This window comes from Camellia sinensis, chromosome 4, assembly GCF_055761805.1.
Source record: "Camellia sinensis isolate YWXY chromosome 4, ASM5576180v1, whole genome shotgun sequence".
Taxonomy (NCBI): domain Eukaryota; kingdom Viridiplantae; phylum Streptophyta; class Magnoliopsida; order Ericales; family Theaceae; genus Camellia; species Camellia sinensis.
Window position 1 is genome coordinate 152,376,830 of NC_138964.1, and position 26,187 is coordinate 152,403,016.

Consider the following 26,187-nt stretch of genomic DNA (forward strand, 5'->3'; position numbering starts at 1 on the left):
TGAAATTTTTCCGATTATGTACATTTGATACATTGTCTAAAACTGTGTTGAGAATAATCTGTCTTGAATCTGCCAGCATGTTACTCGAATTTTTAGACAATTTTATACTCAGAATTTTGAGATGATTTCTTCTAAAAAGTTGTTGATAATGATGTCTAGTTTATCCAAAAATTTTTGGAAACAATTTTTGAGCTTTCTACGAATTTATACAAATTTTTAACTAAATCTGAAACAGTGTTGAGAATAATCTGTCTTGAATCTGCCAGCATGTTACCCGAATTTTTAGACAATTTTATACTCAGAATTTTGAGATGATTTATTCTACAAAGTTGTTGATAATGATGTCTAGTTTATCCAGAAATTTTTGGAAACAATTTTTGAGCTTTCTACGAATTTATACAAATTTTTAACTAAATCTGAAACAGTGTTGAGAATAATCTGTCTTGAATCTGCCAGCATGTTACCCGAATTTTTAGACAATTTTATACTCAGAATTTTGAGATGATTTATTCTACAAAGTTGTTGATAATGATGTCTAGTTTATCCAGAAATTTTTGGAAACAATTTTTGAGCTTTCTACGAATTTATACAAATTTTTAACTAAATCTGAAACAGTGTTGAGAATAATCTGTCTTGAAGCTGCCAGCATGTTATCCGAATTTTTAGATAATTTTATACTCAGAATTTTGAGATGATTTCTTCTACAAAGTTGTTGATAATGATGTCTAGTTTATCCAGAAATTTTTGGAAACAATTTTCGAGCTTTCTCCGAATTTATACAAATTTCTAACTAAATCTGAAACTGTGAGACAGATTTTACCATGTATTTGAAAATTTATTTAAAATTCTATACTAATCCAAATCTGGAAATTTCTAACTAAAAGATGAAATTTGAGAAGTCTAGTTTCATGATAAATTATTAGATTATGGGTTTGATCTATAAATTTAAGCATGGAATTAATGTAAGGAAATGTGACAAATCTGTGTCATAAACACCCTTGGAATTTCTTTAGAATTATTTATAAGTTATTTTTGGAAAAATCTTTCTGAAAAATAACCATAACATGTTTATTGAGTATCCTGTAGATTGATATGAATTTTAGAGTTGTATAAGTAATGTATTTATAATTTTATTTGCAAGGTTTATACTCTGAAAATTTTTCTGGACAGAATAAAATCACCACTTTAATATTATGCTAGTCTAATTTTGTAAATCAAAAATTTGTGCATGTGTGTGTTTAGGGTTTAATTCTTGTATCTAAGTTATTATATCATACCATGGTTTAAATAAATTGTTTATTTAAATTCTGTACTTTTATTTAGTATTGTGTGACACCTGCAATATTTTATGATTGGGAATTTTAATGAGTTGGTATAACATTACTTGTGATTAAAAATTTGGAGTTATTTGTGATTAATATCAAAATTAACTGAAATGATTAACGACATATACAAAGTTAACAATTGACGGTTAATACCAGTTGTTCGGGGTGAGTCTTGGTTTAAAGACTGTACGGAATTAAGAGTTGACGGTTAACACCGGTTGTTCAGGGTGAGCCCTGGTTTTGAGAATTCTCACGTAAATTGTGTTGCGAAACTCTAAGATGGCACGGGACTTATTTGAACCCTTTTCGGTATTCGGTTTTGGAATAAGGGTGGATGTGCAGGTGGCACACAGGGAGGTTGCTTACACCTGGCAGACCGTTTCCTTGGGGCAGACCACGGATGCCACTACTTGGGTATATAACTCCGGACGTGGGCATCCCTGGTAGTTACGGTTGGTAACACTTAAATATTTGACCAAGGGAGGGTTTCAAATTAACCGTTGCCATGCTTAGTGGTTGGTGAGTTAAATCTCTTTGGTGAGATTTCGAGTGTCACCTAAATTATTAAAATTACTGAAACTATTCTAATGGTTGTAATTTCTGTGTATAATTATATTGTTATCTCATGTTTAGAATATTATTATTTGTCTCTTAAAAAGAATGGTAGGTTGGTTACGTTTTCTTACTGTGTTGCAAAACTCATGGCATATATTTTGTTGCCCTGGCGTTTCATGCCAGATTATGTTGAAGAAGGGACTGAGGCTGAAATTGGAGCTGCTGCCAATATCGAACCTTGGCTGACTTAGAGTCAATATTTTGTCAGAATAAAATCCTGTTATCCCTTGTATTAGGATTAAACCATGTTGTGACGTTGTGTGTGAACTTGTAGTTTTATTCTGTCGTTGGACTTTGGCTTTGTAAGAACTTAAAAGTTCCTAACTAGTAGTTAAAATTTTATCTAGCAAGTTATTGTTATTTAAAATCTTATGACGTTTCAAAAAAAAAAAAAAAAAAAATTTTTTTTGGGGCGTCACACCCTTACCAGCTCCTTCCCTCAAAACAGTGCAGCTTAAGAGATAAAGATGGAGGTTGTCGTTTGGCTGAAACTCCCAATTGCCCGAGACAATGAAGTAATTGTCTCCAGCTCCCTTGTTGGAGTCTGGGAGGTCTACTACGATTTTATATTCAGTGGATCTCGGCTTAAGGTAATAGACATAGTCCGTGTCTTTTCTAAGACGACACATGGTATAACAGTATTGGAAGTCGGCAAGTGTAATTCTGGCATTCTCTTGTTTAACTAAGGCTATGGTACCAGTAATAACTCGGTAAGAATTGATGGCGAGTTGCATTGGGTTCAACTTATAGAAGTGAAAGATTTGACGGAAAAAAGGGTCAAGTGGAAACCGAAGTCCACACTCAATAAAGGCAACTACAGGGAAGGGCATGGAGTGATCAGTAGGTATGATGGAGTCACCATCCCCAGCCAACCTCAGACTGACATCGGCTGGGATTTCAAACTCTTGCCTAAAAAAGTCTAGCTTAGAAGGGGTGTCTACCCGATGTTTCCACATACCCATGATATCGGGATAACTAAAGGTATTGGATTTCAGAAAGAAGATGTTTCGAAAAGGGTTATTGGGACCTCGGCAAAAAACGTAGGTTTGAACTGGTGCAGAAATTTGTAAGGGATGTTTTAGTTTTTCCTAAAATGTGGATTCTACAGACAAATCCCAAACCTAAAACTATGGAGATGAAGATCAAAGGTACAGATCTGGAAAAGACACAAAAAACAGAAAACAAAGGCGAAGTTTCAGAATCAAGAACAGAGATGGACTATCAAAAACATGAAGAATACAAAGGGTTGAAGGCCAAGAACAGTGGCAAGACGTGCAAGAAAACTATGAACAGTACATGTATTCAAGACATAAGCAAAAAGTAAAATCAACGCATTCAGATGTATGATTCACAAATTAAATATTTGAGCAAGGCAGTAATAAAAGATCAAGAACTGGAATAAGAAGAAAACAGTTGCTTACCAGAAAATACGAAGCCGATGTAAAGATCGCCGAAGTCAGACGACGGTCGTGGAGGCAACGAAATGGTGCAAAACACGCCGGAAGTGTTGAGCGGAATAAGTTTCAAAGCAAGAAAGCTTGAACAATGGCAGACTCGAGAAGAAAAAGTTAGAGAGAGAAAAAGTTTTCCAGAAACAAGAATAAAGTGAAAGGGAAAAATCGAAGAGGTGTTTTGTTAAAAATGAAAACGGCAGCAAAAAGTAATCAATACGCCTGGAAGAACGTATGCGTTAGACGGCGCACGTGAGAGGGAGAGACGGCTTACGGGCGCATCACAAGTACGAACCAGTAAGAAAGAAACGCGTGGCTAAAAATGGTTGAATTATGGTGTATGACAGCTCATACGCGTGAAAGGGTTCTTGAAGTTTTTGTTCTTCAGCAAAGACATGTCGGCCCAAATAATGATCTCAGCTGAGATACTAAAAATCGACGTACTAGAAAACAGAATGATATGGGTTCCATCACCTCAGGATGCCGAGGTAATAGAACCTAGGGGGTAGTTGTGAAGATATATTTTTGAGTACCGACACATAGCAAGGTGACGCCGACGTGTCAGCCGAGGTGCCACGTGTCAGGGTCATAACGCCGAGGTGATCTCGGTCAAGCCAAGGATATCTCCGAAGTTATCGGAATCTGAGATAAGCGGATAAGAGAAAAGGGACAAGAGTCCTAGAATACAGAGAAGACTTAGCCAAGATAAGGATAAAGCTCTTAGGGAGTTTATCTCTATCTCTAAAGGAGTCCAAAGTAAGTATTAAACAGGAATCCATAGAAGTCAGGCTTCTATTGGGATTAGAATTGAGGTAACTATAAAAAAGAGGCACCCCCGTGGGTTTAAGGTACGCAATTTCATGCTTTGAGCATTGAGTTTAGCACTTGATTTATCTTTGAGAGATATACTGACTTGATCGTCGGAGTGCCCCCGGGTGGTCGAAACCACTGCCGGAATCTTCTCTTTCTGTTGTAAGTCAGCCAGTTGCCATCTATTCTGCCGGTGCTCTCCAGCTAGTTACTAAGCGGGCAGTGTGGTCAGAAAATCACCCACACAATTACTTGTTCGGATATCAATTTTAAATTTACTCAAACATTCACGTTGTAGAAATTATAAATTTCCTCTTTGTTTGAAATTTGGATTCAATGCGAAACGAACCAACGATAACGAATGTGAAAACAATGAGTCGATGATTACCGACGATTTGAACACTTCAATGGCCAGATCTACTCAAACCAATGATAGCGGCAACAATCCTAGAGTTATGGAGGCAATGTGGTGGTTAACAGAGAGAGAAAGATTAGAAGTTGAAGTCATGGGAGGTAGTGAAGTTCGGTCATTAACAATGAGATAGAAGGTTAGTTTTAGGGTTTGTACATTGATATTTCATTGAAAGTTAAAAAATATATGTGTATTAACTTTAGCGGAACGGAGCGGTTCAGTTCGGTTAGCGGATTATAAATTTTAAAGTTTAAACCGCGGTTAGCGGTTAGAGCGGTGCAGATTGATGCGAATCGGTGCGGTTTTAGCAGATTGGACGGTATTTTGCACAGCCCTCCAACCAAAAAAATATCCAAATTATACTCTCAAAATCGCAAATTTCACAATTATGCTAAAATATAACTAAATTTTGACTTTATAATTTTCTTAACACGCTGTTTTATCTTGACAAAAGACTAAGTAAGTGTTTAACATGCACTAAAAAAGTATATTTTTTTTTGCATATATATATTTATTTGGATCATATCAATCAACATTTATCAACATTTCTTCTTTACTTTCTATCCATTTTCTCTACTTTTCTACATATTTTTTATAAAAAGTTAAAAAGCGCACTTATTTAGAATATCTTAAACTACAATTGATTTAAATCTTAGTAAGGAGTAAAAATGTTTAGTGCTTTTTCTTTCTTTTAATTTTATTTAATACAACAAAAAAAAAATCAATTAAAGAGAAAAAAAAATCAATAAAAGAGAAAAAAAATCAATAATGTTATTTTAAAATAATATTTATAATTATTCAGAGTGTGGCCATCATTAAATTTAAATCGTGGTACGTTTTAAGGTAATTTGTAATTATAACTTATTCTAACGTAAAGCTTGGCAATAATTTTAAGACGAAAATCTCAAGATAAATTTTTTGGTTATCGATATCCAATCATCTTAATTCAAATAAATATGATTTAAATATATAATTACTGATATTCAATCATCTTAATTTTTTACATAAATGTTTTACTCCACAAATCCTGAAAATTAATAGTTTGAATCACTAAAATCGATCCTAAAATAAACCTATCAAATTTAAACACTCTCTTAAATTGAAATGACAATTTGAAAGAAACCAAACTCATATAAAAAAGACTTCAAATAAATTATTCCAAATCACAAAATGTGAATAAGATATAATAATTTTATCCCGGAATAAATAATCGTATTTTGCTCCTTGTCCACTTACTTTGACTAACGAAATGACCTTTGATAGGGCCACGTGAAGAAGAAAGATTCATATAACCAATCTCATTTAATGACACTTAAAGCTTAGTTTAATTTAATTTGATTTGATTTATTTTATTCCTTATCCGTAAATCAAACATGGCCTAAAAAGAGGGGTGGCTCTATTTGCATAGCTAGACACTTTGGACAACCCAAACCTAATATAAAATTTAAATTTTATTTTATTATTTTAAGCACCCTAGGGAACACTTATTATATCCTCCAAAATTTTAGAAAGATACTTACTATATCCCCCATAAATCAAATAGGCTTCCAAACCACCCAAAGATATGAAAACACATAATAGTTAAATATTTTTGTTTTTTTTTAAATACTCAATACCAAACAAAATTGAATTTATTTATTTATTTATTTTTTTTTGACGAACATATGTAATTTATTTGGAGATACCAAATAATTCTTTTTATTCAAAATTAGAATATGAAAAAGTTCAAAAATTAACTTTTTGGAAACACAAAGCCTAACGTATATAATTTATTTGGATATTAAATACTGGACAATGTCAAATAATTCAAAAACACAATCTCATATATGAAATATTTTTAGAAGCAAGTTTCCATTACTGAATTTTTGAATAAATTCTGAAAGTCCATCAACAAAAACAATAAAGATGAACAGAAAACCTACATTCTCTATAAAAATAAAAAAATAAAAAATAGTTTGAAAGCGTTTTCTTTATTATCCATTGTAGATTTTAATGTAAAATAGAATACAAAAATAATGGATTTAAAAGAAATAAGATTGAGTATGAAAATGTAAAGTGAAGAAAAAGCGAAGGAAAGACTGGGACTGGTTATGAGATAGTGTTCAAAACACTATGATTTGCATTTTTTTTAATATCAAGTACTTTTAAGTCATTTTGAATAAGGGCGTAATAATAATAATTTCTTTTATTAAATTGGAGTGTCAAAAAATGTTTTGGGATGTAAATAGAGCCACCCGAGGAGTAACGCTTGTCCACCCTTCCAAAATTTTCCAGAAATGCAGGAAGAAGAAAGCAATCCATCACGATGTTTGGTTTGCAAACTCAGAAGTGTTTTTTAGTTTTTTGTTTTTCTGACACAATGCCTCTCATTTGTGAAGGCTGCCTTTGTCCCTACAAATCAAATTGGAACCACCTCATATCAAGGATTGCAATAAAAAAGAAAGGAATCAACAAGATTTCTAATTCTCCATTTTTCCACAAATTTTTTTCCTGAAAAAAAGGGAAAATAATGCAAAGTTAAATATATCTAAAAATTGTAGCAATGGTAAGAGAAGGGTGCAGGACAATATTACAGAGGATATTAAGGCCACTGAAATGCAGGTCCATCAAAAAATGCCGCCCTCATTCAGTGGAATCAGCTCAACCATCAAGGGCACCCAGTGCCTTCATGTCCTCCAAGAAAGCTGTATACGAGTCGTCAATACTCTGTGACTTCGGTGCTGATGAGGAGGAATTAACAGTCTCCGGTTTCATCACAACAGTTGGAGCAGCTGCAGGCTTGTTGGTTGCTGCCACAGCTGTTGAGAGAGTGGGCTTTGATTTGGGTTTTGGAGTAGCAGTCTCTCTCCTCACGCGTACAGATGCTGGAACCTATATCCATACCAAAAATGAACTTAGGATGGTAGAAAAATAAAAATAAATTAAAAACACGTACGTGCACTCGCAACCAATTAGAGTTTCAATGTAAGCAATTGTTGTTCAACCCATTTCAAGCATGCATCTGAAAAAAGTTTTGTTTCATACAACATTGACCTAAACCCAATTCTCTTGTTATTTACTGTGTGGGTGTTTGAGAAGTTGCTATTTTAGTAGGCTATTTTAGTATTTGACTATTTTAATAGGCTAAAATTTTTGTGTTTGAAAAGATAGTTGAATTTTTTTTAGTTGGATGTGATATTTGTGAGAGAAAAAATGAAATGATTATGAGTTAGATGTGACATTTTGTCTAATTGGCTATTTTAGCCTATTTTGTAATTTTGTGAATTTTAACCCAAAAGGCTAAAAAAAGCTTTTGCCAAACACCCTTTGTATATCATGTATTTTGTTTTTTAGATATGATTTTTTTCTTGGCAATTCTATCTTTTGTTTATTGTTACTAATATTTTTATTTTCTTTTTTTAAGAGTTGGCTAGCTAAGTACTAGAAAGCAAATTAGGTTTGAATAACGTGTGTGATGTGCAGAATATACCGGGTGACATGCTGACCACCTAGGCACCCAAAGCAATATTCCGAACAAACACATAAGGCTTTGAATTACAAACTTTCAATTTCCCAGTGTTTAGTTGAGGGATTTGAGGAGGGATTTGGAAAGGGAAATGAAAAAAGTAGGTGAAATGTGAAAAAAATATACCTATATTTCACATAGTTTCACACATCTTTTCCCTTTCCCTTTCCCTTTCCAAATCCCTCCCCAAATCTCCCAACCAAACACAGCATTAAAGTTAAAACTCCACTCTGCCAATCTCTCAAAAAGCCATTCTAAGAGCTCTTGAAGGACAAAAAAACACATTACTCAAAAAATCTGACCCAAATGTTCTGTTTTGCAAAAACTATACCATGGATCTTTCAACAAATTCACCTCCGAAGCATCAGATTATGGTAATCAATGGAACAGCAATGCAATATACAAACAAGCAGAGTAACTCACCATGGAAGTAAGTTCTGGAGTGTGCTGAGCTAGTGGCCTCTTCACAACAGTAGATGCAGCTGATTTGACATATGATGGCTTCTGAGGAGCAGAAGGTCTTGCAGCATGTTCATCTAGTAGAAAAGGAGGAGGGCCCGGTGGAAGTGGTGGTCTCATCATGGGGGGTGGTCCAGGGGGAGGTCCAAAAGGTGGCCTCGGGATCAGATGAACCATCATTCCAGGGGGAGCAGCTTGGCCAGGTAGTCCAGGAGGACCTAATGGTGGCCGCACATCCGGTGGAGGTGGGGGTGGGGGGAACCGTGAAATTCCTGGGGGTAATAATACATCAGGCTGTAAGGATGTAACCGGACCAGGCCTGGGTACTGCAGGTTGTTGCCTTGGAGGAGGTGGAGGAGGAATCATTTTAGAAAGATCATTGGTCCCTGAAGAACTTTTGGGCTCGGATTCAGATGGTGCACCTTCAGACTGATTACTTGACAAATTCAATGGCAACCCAGGTGGTGGAGGGGGTGGAGGGAGCATAGTAGATGCCTGCATGAGAGAGAGAGAGAGAGAGAGAGAGAGATGTTATCTCTATTTTCTAGATATTAACTGCAAAAAGTTCAAAAAAATTCCAGCATTTTTGGGTTTAGAGAGTCGATGCAGCAAGTATATACATTTATTCACCTCTCTCTCCTTTTTATTTATGTTTTAATATATGCAAATTTTCATCTATTTTTCCTTTTTTTTTTTTTTTGCTAGACAGCTATGCACACACATGTTCCGTCAAATAACTTCTCAGAAATTAGTTAATTGGACATTAAATTCTCAAAGGGTATGCCCGAATTCCTCATCCAAAGGATATTTCTATGCATCAATCAGCATCTTTGTGGACAAACAATTTCAGGTTTTCATGCCATCAAATGATTATTTCCACAAAGTGAATGAGGAACAGCTTACCTTAAGTGCTTCCTTGGAGGTTGGATCATCTGAGTTCACAGATTGATTATTTTCCCTTTCAGTTCCCCCAGTCCCAGGTGGAGGTGGCTGAGTAGACTGATGGAGAGGTGGTGGTGGCGGTGGTGGAGGAAGGGAAGGACGAGTAGCACCTTGTTCTTTGGGTGGGGGGCCAGGAGGTGGTGGTGGCAAAGGAGGTAGAGGCAATGATGTACCCAAGTTGGCCACAGAAGGCCTTGGTGGCATAGGAGGTGGAGGAGGTAAAGGCAAAGATGCAGGGATAATAGAACCATCTCCAGCATCTGCATCACCAGTATGAGGTAGAGGAGGAGGAGGTGGAGGTGGAGGAGGGACACCTAAAGCAACATCCTCCGACTCTGACATCAACGATGATGCAGCACCACTTGACGATGCTGCTGATAAGGGAATCCTTGGTCCTGCAGCTCAATGCCAAGAACAGAATCAGAGAGAGAGAGAGAGAGAAAGAGAGAGACCAACAGTATACGAAGTACCTATTGACGATTTAAACATAGGTGGCTTTCCAGGTGGCGGAGCTCCAGTAGGATTCAATGTAGGGTGATAGTAAACCGAGTCCTGCATTGGTAAATCAGAACACGTGGGTTATAAGCATACTGGAGTAGTATTATAGTATATACTGGTTGAGTAAGAAATTACTTCTGGTTTAGGATGCTTGACTCTTTCTTCTTCTTCTGCATTAGCCCGTCTACGGGGAGGAGGTCCCAAATGGCTGCATTAGAAGTAAGCCAAATATACTTTGTCAATGAAAAGTGATTACAGTTAATAAAGATATACTATTTTTACCCCTTGCACAAAAAAACTGAAGAAAAAATTAAAAAACGCTCCTTCACCTGAACATAACTGGCGCTTCACCCTTCTCTTTCATTTTCTCTTCATATTCCTGCCCAGAAGAGCCAGGAAGACTGTGACCATCACATGTGGCGTCTTAACAATGCCAAAATGCAGAGAAACATTAAGCTGTAGAACTTAAACATAGTATAGAAAAAAATAGTTCACCAGCAGCAAAAAGAGAAATAAAAATTGAAAAACTAATGCCCACTGAGGTAAATGGATTTTGACAAAATAATAATAAAAGAAAAAAAAAATTAAAAACAATTCGTCAATTCTTCCAGCATCTTTCTATGGAAATTGCAATACTTCTAAGATCTTCAACACAATTCCCATCTCTACTGTTTGTTTGCTAATGAACACACTAAGTAGGGATGCATTTGAAACTACATTCAACTTCAAGATAAAATGGCTTCTTAGATCTTACTTCCATGAAGCCTAGTATGTAATTCACCTATTACCAATTTATCAATGTTCCGAAGGACCAAATATTTCTGCAAAAGGCAGACACCACCAGCACATTTGGGAGAACAGAGAAGCATAACAAGTCCATCCCAATGCCAAGAGAAACATCTCATTGTATTATTGTTGAGTACTGCTATACACCAAAATTGCTCCCCTCCCTTTTTCCTTTGAATACCCACCATAATCCTAATTTTACCCTTTGGAACCCCACGCTTGAAATTCTACCCTTGGGGGATTAAGGTTTGGGTTTGGATGGTAGGGATAAGGGTAGAAAGGGTATTTTGTGAGAAGGTAAATTGTAATAAAAAAAATTTTGGAGAGATGGGGGGTCCTAAGAAATTTTGTGGGTGCTATTAGCAGCTCCCTTCACTAAATATGTGAGGTCCAGGTCCTCGGCTAACAAGGCTCAAAAAAAGGTGATATCTAAGAGGTGAACTGCCATGGAACAAATGCAACATTGGATCCACCTCAACCAATAAATAGGCAGCACTATATCTGCACCCTCCGCCCTTTATTCCTTTTTCTTTCTCTACCAAAATATAAGCATGTAAATTGAAAAAGCTTAGTAGTGAAAGTTTTGCACTTAACTTAATAAGAAAAAAGAACAGTTATAAAACCGAGCACTTTGGTAATAACTTATCAAAAACAGTTCACATCTCCTTAATGAAGAGAAATTATTCCAGGCAAAGCATTAGCTCATCAAACTCCGGATGTTACCTTCCTCTTCTTCATAACAAGGTTCAGTGTGTCCTCAAGCTGTCTCTTCTTGTGTTTTCTTGCTTTATCCAAAGCACCATCCGCTTCTGCACCAATTAATAGGAAAAAAAAAATATTATCTTATTGGAAAGCTACACAACAAAGCTGTAAATATGTGCAAAGATGAAAAAATTGAGACGTTTATCTTGCAAGCAGCATGTGATTGCGTATAGATAAAATCTAAAGGGTGATGGGCATACACCAAAGTCCCCGAGGATCCATACTCTTTTAGATTTTCTAGTTTCTTTCTGTTTTATTTATGAGAATGTAGTGCTTCTTGTTGCAAAAATTGTATTGAGATTTGATAATTCCCTTTATGAATTGGTTCTTACATTGTTTCTACATTCAGTAGTTTCGTATCCTTTGGATTTAGTAACATCTATATAGGGTCCTTGGGAGGGAATTTTTTTTTATGACTCTAGAGATGAATATATTTGGAACAAAAAATATTTCAAGGAAAGTATGAAGTTGATTTTGTATCCCCCAAATGTCCGAAAGCATGTCTGATTTTTTTTTAAAAAAAATTAAAATAATAATAGAGAAGGTTTGGGAATTTGTCGAGGAGTGTCTAATAAGTGTTGATATCCAATGTGTGCCCAACACGGACAAGCACAAGCACCTTCTTAGAGGTTCACAAGCTTCTTAGCCTGTTTGGATAGCTTACAGAGAAAAGAAATGGAGAGGAACCAGAAGCCCTTATGATCCACTTTTCTCTCCAAGAGTGGAGCGATTTTGGAGAGAAAGATAACGGGAGTTAGTAATTACCAGTTTTGTCCTTGATTTTTATGACAAGTGATTTCCTATTTTGCCACTCTTATATGAAAAAATTTCATTTCCTTTTCTCCTCTCCTTTATCTTTCCTAAATAAGAAGAAAGGATACCACTCTTTTATCTTCTTCTTTTTTTCCTAAATTATCCAAACAATGGGAAATGATACAATATACATTCTTTTCTTTTATTTATAAAAAATATATATATACATTATTTTCTTTTCTTCTCTCCTACCGAATCCTTTCTTTTCTTTTCTCTCATAGTTTTCCAAACAGACTGTTACTCTCTTTCTTCTCCTGTTCACGCAAAATTTATTCACCCACCACCCATTAAGTTTCAAATAAGTACTCGTCAAAATCACATACATTTTTTCAGGGTATACAATAGTTGCACTTCTCTTATCATCATTTCTAGCATTTAAACAAATGTTCTTACAGCTGAGTGCCAGGTGAAGCATCTTTGAACCCTCCGCCAATCCAAAAAACAAAGAGGAGAGAAAAAAGAAAAAAGAAAAGAAAAGAAATTGCAAACCTGCAAGATAATAAAACAAAATGATTAAATAAACAGGCGCCTCAACCCATAGCATAAACCTTTGAGCTATGCAAATTATTGGGGACAGTGTCCAAGTCTTACTTTCCACCTTACCAGACATTCTAAACCAAGAGGACAACAATGAAAGATGTAGCAACATATGTAAACTTAGAAAATATGAAGAAGAAGAACTCCGAAAATATGGGGAAGAAGGAATATATTTCTGTTATATTCAAAACTTCTTATCTTACAAGACCAAATGACACTCCTTATATAGGAGATATTACAAACATCATTATAACTCATTATATGCCACTTACATATTATATATTACCACTATCTACCACTATCATATTATATACATGCCACTATCTTCCACCAACACCACTATCATATTCTATACATGCCACTATCTTCCACCAACACCACTATCATATTATATACATGCCACTATCTTCCACCAACACCACTATCATATTCTATACATTAACACAAATTTCCAGCACTCCCCCTCAAGCTGGTTTGAAGATATCTTCCATAGCCAGCTTGCTAGTCAGCTTATCAAATTGTTTCTTGTGTAGTCCCTTCGTTAGCACATCAGCTAATTGTTCACCTGTTGGGAGGTAGGTCATACAGATTATGCCAGCATTGATTTTCTCCTTGATGAAATGTTTATCCACTTCTATATGTTTTGTGCGATCATGTAGAACTGGATTATGAGCTATAGATATAGCTGCTTTGTTGTCACAATAGACCTTCATAGGTGTCGGGTGAGAAAGCTTTAATTCTTCAAGAATTCTTTTAATCCACATTACTTCACAGATTCCATGGGCAACAGCTCTGAACTCTGCTTCTGCACTACTTCTAGCTACCACATTCTGTTTTTTACTCCGCCATGTAACTAGGTTCCCACCTACAAAGGAACAGTATCCGGATGTTGATCTCCTGTCTGTAACACTTCCTGCCCAGTCTGCATCTGTGTATACTTCAACTTGAAGATGTCCATGTTTCTTGAACAGTAAGCCTCTCCCTGGAGTTCCTTTCAAATATCTTAAGATCTTATAAACGGCCTCAAAGTGCTCTGCCCCTGGTGAGTGCATGAACTGACTTACCATGCTGACTGCAAAGGCAATATCAGGCCGCGTATGAGACAAGTAAATCAATTTCCCTACAAGTCGCTGATATTGTTCTCTCTCTTTGACTTCTTCAGCCTTAGCAGCTTGTAACTTCAAGTTAGGCTCGATCGGAGTCTCCACCATCTTACAACCAAGCATACCTGTTTCTCCAAGGAGATCAAGAACATATTTTCTCTGATTAATGAATATACCTTCCTTGGATCTTGCAAATTCCATTCCGAGGAAATACTTGAGGGCTCCCAGATCCTTAATGTGAAATTCTTTTGCGAGTTTCTCTTTGAGGGCTGCTAACTCTGCTTCATCATTACCAGTTAAAATGATGTCATCAACATAAACAATCAAAATTGCAATTTTACTGTCTTTTGAATGTTTATAAAATATTGTGTGATCTGCTTGACTCTGCGAGAAGCCACAACTGATAACTGCCTTCCCAAAGCGTTCAAACCACGCTCTTGGTGATTGTTTGAGTCCGTATAATGACTTGTTCAATCTGCATACTCTGTCGCTTCCAAGTCTCTGCTCAAATCCCGGCGGTAGGCTCATGAACACCTCCTCTTCAAGATCACCATTGAGAAATGCATTTTGAATGTCAAGTTGATGTAGAGGCCAATCTGAATTTACTGCAAGAGATAACAGTACTCTGATGGAATTTATTTTAGCAACAGGAGCAAACGTCTCCTGATAGTCGATCCCATAAGTTTGAGTGAAGCCTTTAGCCACCAGTCTCGCCTTGTATCTCTCAACGCTTCCATCTGCGTTACATTTTATCGTAAACACCCATTTACACCCAACTGTTTTCTTGTCTTTGGGTAGATCAACTATCTCCCAAGTACCGCTTCTCCTTAAAGCATTCATCTTCTCCATGACTGCTAATTTCCAATTCGGATCATCCAATGCTTCCTGTATATTCCTTGGAACAAACAAGTGTGAAATCCCAGATATGAAAGCTCTATGGTTTTTAGACAGTCTTTGATAGGAGAGGTAATTTGCAATAGGATGTTTAATGCAATTTCGGACACCTTTCCTAATTGCTATAGGAACATCAAGGTCGGAAATAGAAGGAATAGGATTACCTAAAATTTCGATGCCAGAACTCGGGTGGACATTCGGGTCATTAGGATGGACATTCGGGTCATTATTCCTCAGATGAAATCGCTTCCTAGTATAAACCTGAAGCTCAGGATTTAGATCATTTTGTAGTACTTCTCCCCCTAAACAAGAATCTTCTTGACTAGGCACCATAGAACTTGGTTCTCCTAAGTGATCATTATCAGACAGATGTGGTTTTTGTGTAGGATAAATGACATTGGGGAGCGGGATAGAAATATCCCAAAAACGGTCTTCTACTCCACTTGTCTCCCCCTGAAGAGAAGTGTTGGGGAAATAGGATTTTGTTTCCACAAATGACACATCCATACTCACATGAAATTTCTTGGTTTGAGGATCGAAACACTTATACCCCTTTTTGTTTGAGGAATAACCCAAAAAAACACATTTTATAGCACGGGGGTCAAGTTTTGAACGAAATTGACTGGGAACATGAACATAGGCAGTACATCCAAAAACTTTGGCGGGTAAATCAGAAAACAACCTCGTGTCAGGAAAAAAAGTTTTGAGACAATCAAAAGGTGTTTTGTATGTTAACACCTTTGTAGGCATCCTGTTTATCAAATAAGAGGCTGTTAAAATTGCTTCACCCCATAAATATTTAGGAACATGCATGTAAAACATTATAGCACGTGCTACTTCAAGTAGATGTTTATTTTTTCGTTCTGCAATGCCATTTTGTTGAGGGGTATCCCGACATGTAGATTGATGAAAAATTCCCTTTTTTTCCAAAAAATCACCCAACTGCTCATTGAAATATTCTGTTCCATTATCAGAATGTAAAATACCAATTTTGGTTTGAAATTGGTTTTCAATCATATTGTAAAAATTTGTGAATAAATTTTTCACGTCAGATTTTTTATTCATCAAATAAATCCAACATAAGCGGGTATGGTCATCAATAAATGTAACAAACCATCTTTTACCAGAAAGAGTAGTGATTTTAGAAGGGCCCCAAACATCACTATGAATCAAATAAAAAGGTTTGGAAGCCTGGTAAGGTTTTGGCAAATAAGTAGAGCGATGAAATTTTGCAAAAACGCAACTTTCACAATGAAAAGAAGAACAATCAATCCCTTTAAATAATTCTGGAAATAAATGTTTCAGATAAAGAAAACTAGGATGTCCTAGCCTATAGTGCCATAGCATTATTTTTTCTCGAACAGAGATTGAACTAGTACTATTAAAGCTCTGAGCTTTTTTATTACTAACAGGTACTTCATCAAAGTAGTAAAGACCTTCAAGCATCCTAGCACGCCCAATCATCATCCCCGAGTTCTGGTCCTGAAATTCACAATGGGATTCAAAAAATGTAACACGACAATTAGAATCCTTAGATAGTTTACTGACAGACAAAAGGTTACAGGCTAAGTTGGGGACGTGAAGAACAGCATTGAGATTAATTTTCTCAGTTAGTTTAATAAATCCTTTTCCTGCAATAGGTGAAAAACTACCATCGGCTATTCTGATTTTGTCATGACCAGAACAAGGGAAATAGGTACTAAATAAATGGGAAAAACTAGTCATGTGATCGGAGGCACCGGAATCTATGATCCACGGAGAGAAGTTTAGGCAAGAGAAGGCTTTAGGATTTCTACCTGTTTGTGCCAACAAAACACTAGGAGTACTGGATGAGGAGTTGGATTTTATCAGCTTTAAGAGTTGATCAATCTGCTCTTTGTTGAAGGGACCTGAATCGGCTTCATTAGCGGTAGGAAAGCCACGATTCTTCTCTCCTTGTTTGCTGCTTTTCCAGTTGACAGGTTTGCCATGGATCTTCCAACACGTTTCGCGTGTATGGCGAGGCTTGTTGCAAAAATCACACCAGACCCGTGGCTTATCATCAAACCTGCGCTGGTAATTTGCAGCCTTGTTGGCCGCAGCATTGCTAATTAAAGCAGAAATTTCAATTGATTCACCAGTACCTTTTTTCTTAAGCATGACGCTCCTTCGGCTCTCTTCCCTTCTGACTTCGGCAAATACTTCGCCAATGGATGGGAGAGGAGGTCTGCCAATAATTCTTCCTCGCACTTCATCGAACTCAATGTTGAGGCCGGCAAGAAACTTGTAAATACGGCTGTCTTCCACAGTTTTCTTGTGGTGGTTGCAGTCGTCAACCGATTTCCATTCGTATCTGTTGAAGATGTCAAGATCCTGCCACAACCTTTTCAACGAATTGAAATATTTGGTGACGGAATCATCTCCTTCACGAATCTCTCCCAACTTCAAAGTTAATTCGAAAACTTGAGATTGATTTCCTAGGTCAGAATACATCTGACTAACATTATCCCACAACTCTTGTGCAGTAGTATAGCACATGTAATTAGAGCTTATATCCTCCTCCATGGAATTGACCAACCATGTCATAACCATGGAGTTTTCAGCGTCCCAACTGTCGAACAGCGGATCATTAACAGCAGGAGCCTTCTTGTCACCAGTGATGTAACCGATCTTTCCTTGCCCACGGATATACATCCGGACAGATTGTGACCAGCGGAGAAAATTATCACCATTTAGGCGGATGGTGGTGATTTGGACAGAGTGAGAGTTGGACGTTTTCACTGGAATGGCAGCGGCAGGGGTTGAAGTGGTTTCGGACGTGACTTCCGACATGGCTATGACGGTTTTAGGGCTGCTGTGTTTTTTGTTGCTCTGATACCAACTTAGAAAATATGAGGAAGAAGAACTCCGAAAATATGGGGAAGAAGGAATATATTTCTGTTATATTCAAAACTTCTTATCTTACAAGACCAAATGACACTCCTTATATAGGAGATATTACAAACATCATTATAACCCATTATATGCCACTTACATATTATATATTACCTCTATCTACCACTATCATATTATATACATGCCACTATCTTCCACCAACACCACTATCATATTCTATACATGCCACTATCTTCCACCAACACCACTATCATATTATATACATGCCACTATCTTCCACCAACACCACTATCATATTCTATACATTAACACAAATTTCCAGCATGTAACAAATGTCATAGTGATACCAAGGTTCTGAAAAGCGGTTGCGGTCACTGTAACGGTGGCGGTGGCGCGGTTGCGCTTGCGGTTGCGGGGTGTAAAGGCTGTAGCGTAACGGTTGCGCTAACTAGAACCGTGAATTTTTTTATTTTTCGCACAATTTGAAAAAAACTTACCGATACGCATATTTTTTTTCCATGATCATATTTATTGGGTTTAAAATAAATATTGATCAATTTTTGTAAATTTTTAAGTATGATCCAAGATATTTCGTATTTTTAAATCACTATAAACTGAGTTTTTTACATTTTATTTTAATAATTAATGACTTTATATTATACAAAAAATCAATCACTAACTATTATATATAAGATAAATAATGACAAAAGTAAGAGAATAAATAAGAGTCTAAATATATATATACATATTTTTACCAAGTCAAATAGAAAATGACCACACTTATTATTATTATTATTTTCAACAATATATAGATAAACACACACAAACAAAATGGTTGAGTGATAACAGCTGAATAGAATAGTATAGGTCTTACAGCTTCAACCAAGGTTCTGAAAAGCGGTTGCGATCGCCGTATCGGTGGCGGTGGCGGTGGCGGTGGCGGTGGCGCGATTGCGGGGTGTAAAAGCCGTAGCGTAACGGTTGCGGTAACTAGAAGCGTGAATTTTTTTATTTTTCGCACAATTTGAAAAAAATTTACCGATACACATATTTTTTTTTCATGATCATATTTATTGGGTTTAAAATAAATATTGATCAATTTTTATAAATTTTTAAGTATGATCCAATATATTTTATATTTTTAAATCACTATAAACTGAGTTTTTTACATTTTATTTTATTAATTAATGACTTTATATTATACAAAAAATCAATCACTAACTATTATATATAAGATAAACAATGACAAAGTAAGAGAATAAATAAGAGCCTAAATACATATATATATATACATATTTTTACCAAACCAAATAGAAAATGACCACACTTATTATTATTATTATTATTATTATTATTATTATTATTATTATTATTATTTTCAATCAATATATAGACAAACACACAAACAAAATGATTGAGTGATAGCAGCTAAATAAAATAGTATAGGTCTTACAGCTTCAACAAATTAATAACATATTCTTCATCTTCCCTCTTCTCTCTCTCTCTATCTCTTGCTCCTCCATTTTCTTTCTTTATCTTCCCTCTTCTCTTTATCCCTCTTCCCCCATTTTCAGCCTTCTTTTTTTGTGTTTCTTTTCAAAAGAATCAATTCGGAACCGTTACGTAACGGTGCGTAACAAGCCGTTACGGCTATTACGGCACTGTTACAACCACTACAGCAGCCGCTACGGCTCACCTATGAATCTCAATCACACTGCAAAAGGGACCATAACAGCTGGCGGTAACCACCACAACCGTTACATAACGGCGTTATGTAACAGTTGCGGCCGCTTTTTAAAAACGTGGTGATACCAAATTCAATGGCTTCCCACAATTCATGCAAGAAATCTATAAGGGATAGCTTCTACAGCATATCTTGTCTCCCTCGAACATAGCCAAAAGCTAGCCAACTAATATTTACAATGATAGTATGTGTAGAAAAAATGCATAAATACACAATGTACCCAAACAACACCAAAGACAATTGAGTTGTAACCAAGTTCCATCCAATCGGTGTACAAAGAAGTGATCTTCTAGCTTCACCTTTTAAAATTTTTAATTAAGTGTTGCATCATTATGCTTTATTCCATTGACCATTATCCCTCTCAAACTTCTCAAGTTCATTCGAGAAATGAACACGATGGTGAATCAAGAAAACTATGGTTCTATCAACGAAAAAATAGAAACTTTGTAGGAAAAGAAGAAATTCATGTCAACTACAAGAAATGGGAAATTCAGTTCCCAACAACTCCTCAAGAGGATGATCTAGTAAGACCAACGGTACTATTTTTCTGCAACAAAAATGAGGAAGCAGTCTCCTCAAAAGATTAATATCACAGCAAGTATAAATCAACCTGTTAGTTCCATTACCTATACAAGAAGGAAAAATGTGTGCAAGAGCATATAGCCATCCCCTTATGAAATTAATTTAGTTCCTAGTATATGCTCGGCAATAGAAACTGAATTAGATTACTAGCATTTTTTCCTTTACATATTAAGGGGGGAAAAAAGATTACTAGCATTTACAATGACAATCTACCAAAGTAAGCGGTTAACCAACCCAAACCCACCCCTGCTAGGACAGAAATAAAACCTCCAAAACTTAACCCAACCCAACATGCCCTTAGGTATATTAAAAAAAAAACTGAATTATTCCTCTTCTACACGCCATTTAGGATTCCTAATTTTCAACTGCTCTCTCAATCTTACCTACCCCAGCCTCTCTAAAAGCCACTGCCTACCATCAACGCCATGATTTCACCACTGAAATGCTCAGCTTTGTCCATATAATATGATGTGCAAGTGTGAACATTTAATTCTTAGATCTGATTATGTATGTTGCAACAAAATTTTATCTTGGTCCTTGTCTTGTTTTGAATTCAAACTTTCAGTCGCCCATCCTGACTCTTTCTTCTTTGCACATGTTTTCTCAAAATATTTGGGATACTAAACTTTCATCTAATCCAGAACAAAATTTGTTACATTGTGGGACTTTAATGTTGCTTAAGTTATTTAATAACCATGTCAAATGCTTAAGAATGGGAAATTTAGACAAATATTCTATTAAGTGCATTTTAAAATGCATTATCAGCTACAACTCAACACTAAAAATCCCTCTAAAGGGTCTAAGTTTTAGGGGAGAGGAATCTGCCTTATCATGAACACTGAACAGACTTAATGGAAGACTGGAAGGTTATATTTTAATCTTTATGAATAAACTTTTCTTTAAGTTTATGATTTCAAATTTTCAGTTTTCTCAAACAGCTCCTGAGATTTCATTCTTGTTCAACAGAATACAAGACCTATGAACTAGGAAGACTGGGTTAGGATTGGAGTGGCCTTTTAGGTTACGGGACAAAAGCAGAGGGACAGGCATGGGCAGGACAAGGGGGCCCTTCCCTGCCATATTGCCACCCCTAGGCAGTAATTGTTTGTTAATTCAGCACATGTTCAAAGGCATAGACTTTAATCTTCCCAATTTATATCCCAACTAATATTCTATACATCTTGTATGTTATTTTTCATTTTTGGCAACTTTAGATTAAAAAGATAAAGAATGAGTTTAAGAGTCAAGAAAAGACTCCAACCAATGATCTAAAATGCTTTGTCACTTCGTATCAGGGTAAAGAAGAACCCTTTAGTGCAAAATAAACAGCAAACAATTACATTGTCATGAAATAAATAACAAGAGAAAGTAAACAAGTAATTATATATTACTGAAATAAATTACGAGAGACAGGTGATGACTTACTCATCATTTCCAACTTTTCGATTTGCTCCTTCAGTGTCTCAGGATCTTTCTTCAGTATCCCCACCTCCCTCACTTTCTTCCTTTCTTTTTTGTTCTGTTAAGATAAAAAGTACAAATAATAAGGTCTTAAACAAATTCAGACCACAAACAAGGTGCAAGTGCAACCAAAACAAAACAACACAAAAAAGAAGCTAATGTAAGATGCATGTAAATGGTCTACAAAAGGACTTTACAAGATTAAAAAGAGTGAACAAGCAAAAAAAAAAAAAAGGGAAAATTTGATACACTGGTTGACCAACATATATTGAGTAGTGAAACAACACAACCCTAGGGCAACAAGAAGTAAAAGGTAATGTAAATAGAGGTAAGTTACCAGTAATTAGTGTAGTGACAACAATTATGCTATTAAAAGGCTGAAAATAATGCAACACTACTAGTTGCAAGTTATATAGTAAGAACCCGTGGTATGAACTCACTATTGATGATCATTAATGAAATTGAAACATAACTAGCTGACAACCAGAAGGAACCCAACTGCACTCAAAAAATGCATTTGCATTTCAAAGTTCCTTTGATGCATACACCTCCTGATGTGTATTATACATAATGCCGTACTCAGAAAATACATTCAAAATGCATTGCGAATTTTCTTTGATACATACACCTTTTGAGATGTATTACATTTACACATAATGGAAACATAGCTGAAAACGCGAATATGCATACCCTCAAATTCTACTGTATGGTTAAAAATACAATACAAGATCAAATTTAATACTACCTCCGTTCCAAATTATTTGTCCGGCACGCTAAACAAGAACTTAAAAATACTGTATTTTGTCCTAAATTTTTAATTTTTTTCACAAATTAAAAGTACTTGATGAGATATTTTAATTGGTGAATTTTTTCAGTACAAGAATCCATAATTTTTAAGTTCTTGTTGCTTCCGTGCCATTATTCCGATCACTTTCAATTTTAAATTTAATGAAACGACCTCAACCAAACCAAATAGTTGGTTCATCAAGTAAATTTTTTTTTTTTTTTTTTTCCTATGTTCCCTACATTTTCCATAGCAACTACCAAGACAAGAAAATTATAACCGACTTTCCAATTAGAGAAAAAAATCTTAGCACTCTGAAGAACGAAATCGCTCTGCACACAATCAAAGGAATACACGATACACATAGATATATATAATTAGGCAACGACACATACAAAGAAATAAAAAATTTTAAAAAAAATCCTAAAAGAAGAGAAGAGAAATAGAGCTACCCTTTTCAATTCCTTCTTGCGAAGCTCCTTTCGATAGGCGTCGGTAGGGTTCATGACTTTGCCACCCTTCGTGGTCTTCATCTTCGACCCTCTCCCTCTCTCTCTCACTCTAAATATATATATATATATATATATATGTATGTATATCGAAGGTTCTTGGGTGTGGAGTCGAATTGGAGGCAAACTCAAGGATATGGTGAAAAAGAAGCAGACGAAGAAGAGGGCTCTTTCTTTTTTCAACCCCAAGAGAAGCTCTTGGTCTTAGATAAATTACGGGTGCCTCTATTTACACACCACATCTGGTCTCAAGGCACACCACTACTCAGTTCACATCTTTAATAATTTGAAAAAACATATAGCTTGTTTGGTTCTGATTTTCAGAAAATTCTATTTTTTTATTTTTCGTATTTTAATGTTTTCAATGAATTTTTTTTAATGTTTTAGCAATTTTTTTTAAAAATTTTTAGACACACCTAACATAAATACACTTAAAAAGTATAATATTTGTGAAAAATATTTTTAAAAATTTAAAAATATACAAAAAATATGAAAATTGTATTGAATTTTCATTTTTTTTTTTTGTATTTTTTGGTATTTAGTGTATTTTTTAAATATTTTTTTCATAAATATTATACTTTTTAAGTATATTTATATTAGGTGTGTCTAAAAATTAAAAAAAAAATTGATTAAAACATTAAAAAAATTCATTGAAAATATTAAAATACAGAAAATAAAAGGGTAAAATTTTTTGAAAATCTATTTTCTGAAAATCAGAACCAAACAAGGTGTATGTTTTTTCAAATTATTAAATGTGTGACCTAAGTAATGGGGTGCCTTAAGACCAAATGTGGTGTGTAAATAGAGTCACCCATAAATTACACCTTTTCCTTTATATTTGATTATTTTCTCACTTTTGACCCTAATTTTTTTTCACACTGTAGCCTTTTATATATATATATATATATATATATATATATATATATATATATATATTTTAATTTACTCTAAAAATTTAAATAAAAATTTGACAAATTGATAGCAACCTAGTATAAAAATATTTTATTATATATAACTCATCATTTTGACGTAAATTTAAATTTTAATATAATAATATATTTTTATATTATGTGATTGTTAATGTAATCTTTCAATTAAAACCTTGTTTGAGAATATGAGATTTTAGTTTAAAAGTTAAAAAAATCAACAAATTAAAAAGACAAGATATTTTCCATTCACTTTATTTTGTGCACATTTTTTTAGTAAAAAATTAAAAAGTTATCTCAAAACATATTAATTTTTTTATATCATATTTTAATAAAAAAAATTAAAAAGTTACTAAAAAAACATGTTCATAAACTACCCCTAATTTTGAACAAAAAGTAAAAAATTAAAATATGAATAATCAAAATAAGGAATAAAAACTTCAAAAATCAAAATGTAAAAATACCAAATATAAGAGGGGTAAAGTGTAAATTAACCTTTTATAGTTGGATAAAACTTTAATTTGTACCGTTCTTTCTACAATACAGGGTAATTATTTAGTAATTCTGAAGTATAAACACGTGGTATTTTGTAGCATTGTGATTGGTGGAGAAAGTGGGTAGGTAGGGTATTATGTTGGGTGATTTTGGAGCATGAAATGACATATTGAATGATGATTGGTTAAGGAGTACAGACACGTGTTATTTCAAGAACATTGAATAATTTCCCTACAATGCATTATGTTATCGTCCAACGTAGAGATTATTAGGAGTGTAAAAATGGCCCGTGGCCTGTGGGTGGTCCGAAGCCCACCTATAACTTCGGAGTGGGCCCGGCTTGGTTAGGCTCAAGCCTGAGCCCAGCCTAAGACCCTGGGCCATCATTTTAAAGCCCAGTCCAGTCCGTTGGGGTTGGCCTGTTGCCTAGCTCATAGGCCTACTCAAAACCCGATCCACCCAAGGCCCAATATCATTTTTAGTGGAAAATAATAAAATTTTGGTAAAAAAACAAAAAAAAAATGTTCAGTCTCGACTAAGCCTAAGCCTAAGCCTAGGCCCACTTACGGCTTTGGAGTGGGCCCGACTCGGTTAGGCTCAAGCCTGAGCCCAGCCTGAGACCCTAGGTTGTCATTTTGAAGCTCAATCCAGTCCGTTTGGGTCGCCCTGTCACCTAGCTCATAAGCCTACTCAAAACTCGATCCGCCCAAGGCCCAGTATCATTTTTAGTGGAAAATAATAAATTTTTGACAAAAAAAACAAAAAATAAAAATGTTCAGCCCCGACTAAGCTAAAGCCCAGGCCCACCAGCCCTGCCCGCCCAAGGCCCGAATACCCTTAAGCCTGGGCCTAATTTTTTGACTTGTGGGCCTACCCTGCTCAGATTTGGCAGAAGCCCACAAGGCTCGACATGGGGCGGCCCGGGGTAAATTTACACCCCTAGAGATTATCTAGGTGTAATTTGGATGATTTGAAGGGAAAATTATAAATTAATTAAATTTGAGTTTTGGACAATTTTAATTTGTTAGTTAATTAAAGAATATTCTTAAATAATTATCAAGTATTTGTAAAATATATAATACTAATTTGTATAATATTTTATATATATAAAACACAAATTAATTTTACATAACATTTTTCATAAATATAGCTACTAATTTGTAAAAAATTTCACATCTTAAATATGTCTTACACTCATTTTTATTTTGATATTTCATTAGAGATTAAAAATATGTATTAACTATAGCAGAGTAGAATGGTTTCTACGACAGATTATAAATTTCAAAATTTAATCCATGATTAGCGAATGGAACATTATGAATCGGTTCGGATTGAGTGATATTTTACACAATCCTAATATAATGACAGCACATTGGAAAGAGGAAAATACGCTCTATCCCTGTAGTTAAGTTTATTTCACTTAGACCCCATTGTATCTTGTTTGAATTTTTTAAAATTTATTTATTCATGTTTTTAGAAATAAAATAAATAAAATGTTTGGAACACCCATCAGTTTTATTGTGGTTTGAAAATTCAAATAATGATAAAATAAAATAAATAAAAGGAAAAATTGTAAATAAGTGGAAAGATTAAACACACAAAAAAAAAAAAAAAGAAGATTTTTTTTAAAGGTCTCTGGTATTAAGATTTTATAACATAAATGACACCCAATATTTTCATAATGTCTAAGGTCTTCTCAACATCAATCCAGAGCAAATTCGATAAAATTACATCTCCAACACCAAATTTTTCTGGACACATCATAGAGAAAATTTTACACATCACCAACACTAAATTTCTTTCGACACATCACAATCACAGAAAAATTTTTACACATCACCAATACCAAATTTCTCTGGACACATCACAGAGAAAATTTTACACATTTCCAACACCAAAT

General features: G+C 35.0%; 2 protein-coding genes across 3 annotated transcripts; both read right to left on the bottom strand.

The window, feature by feature from the left end:
- Positions 1–7,016: 7,016 nt before the first annotated feature.
- Positions 7,017–23,070, bottom strand: LOC114264857 (protein EARLY FLOWERING 5). Of its 2 annotated transcripts, none has more exons than XM_028205575.2 (9): positions 22,810–23,070; positions 21,538–21,631; positions 11,527–11,612; positions 10,347–10,440; positions 10,153–10,225; positions 9,990–10,071; positions 9,481–9,914; positions 8,542–9,072; positions 7,017–7,484 (listed from the first exon to the last, which is right to left on the bottom strand). In XM_028205575.2, the coding sequence occupies exons 4-9, from the start codon at positions 10,379–10,381 to the stop codon at positions 7,254–7,256; spliced, it is 1,386 nt and encodes a 461-aa protein (XP_028061376.2). In that variant the 5' UTR covers positions 10,382–10,440; positions 11,527–11,612; positions 21,538–21,631; positions 22,810–23,070; the 3' UTR covers positions 7,017–7,253. The 2 variants fall into 2 exon arrangements, with proteins under 2 accessions (XP_028061376.2, XP_082722699.1); XM_082866573.1 differs by having other exon boundaries at positions 10,347–10,396; positions 22,810–23,066.
- On the bottom strand, positions 16,231–17,860 carry LOC145789595 (uncharacterized). The gene is made up of 2 exons (XM_082866574.1): positions 16,709–17,860; positions 16,231–16,394 (listed from the first exon to the last, which is right to left on the bottom strand). Exons 1-2 carry the CDS (start codon positions 17,721–17,723, stop codon positions 16,360–16,362), a joined length of 1,050 nt encoding a protein of 349 aa, XP_082722700.1. The 5' UTR covers positions 17,724–17,860; the 3' UTR covers positions 16,231–16,359.
- Positions 23,071–26,187: the final 3,117 nt, after the last annotated feature.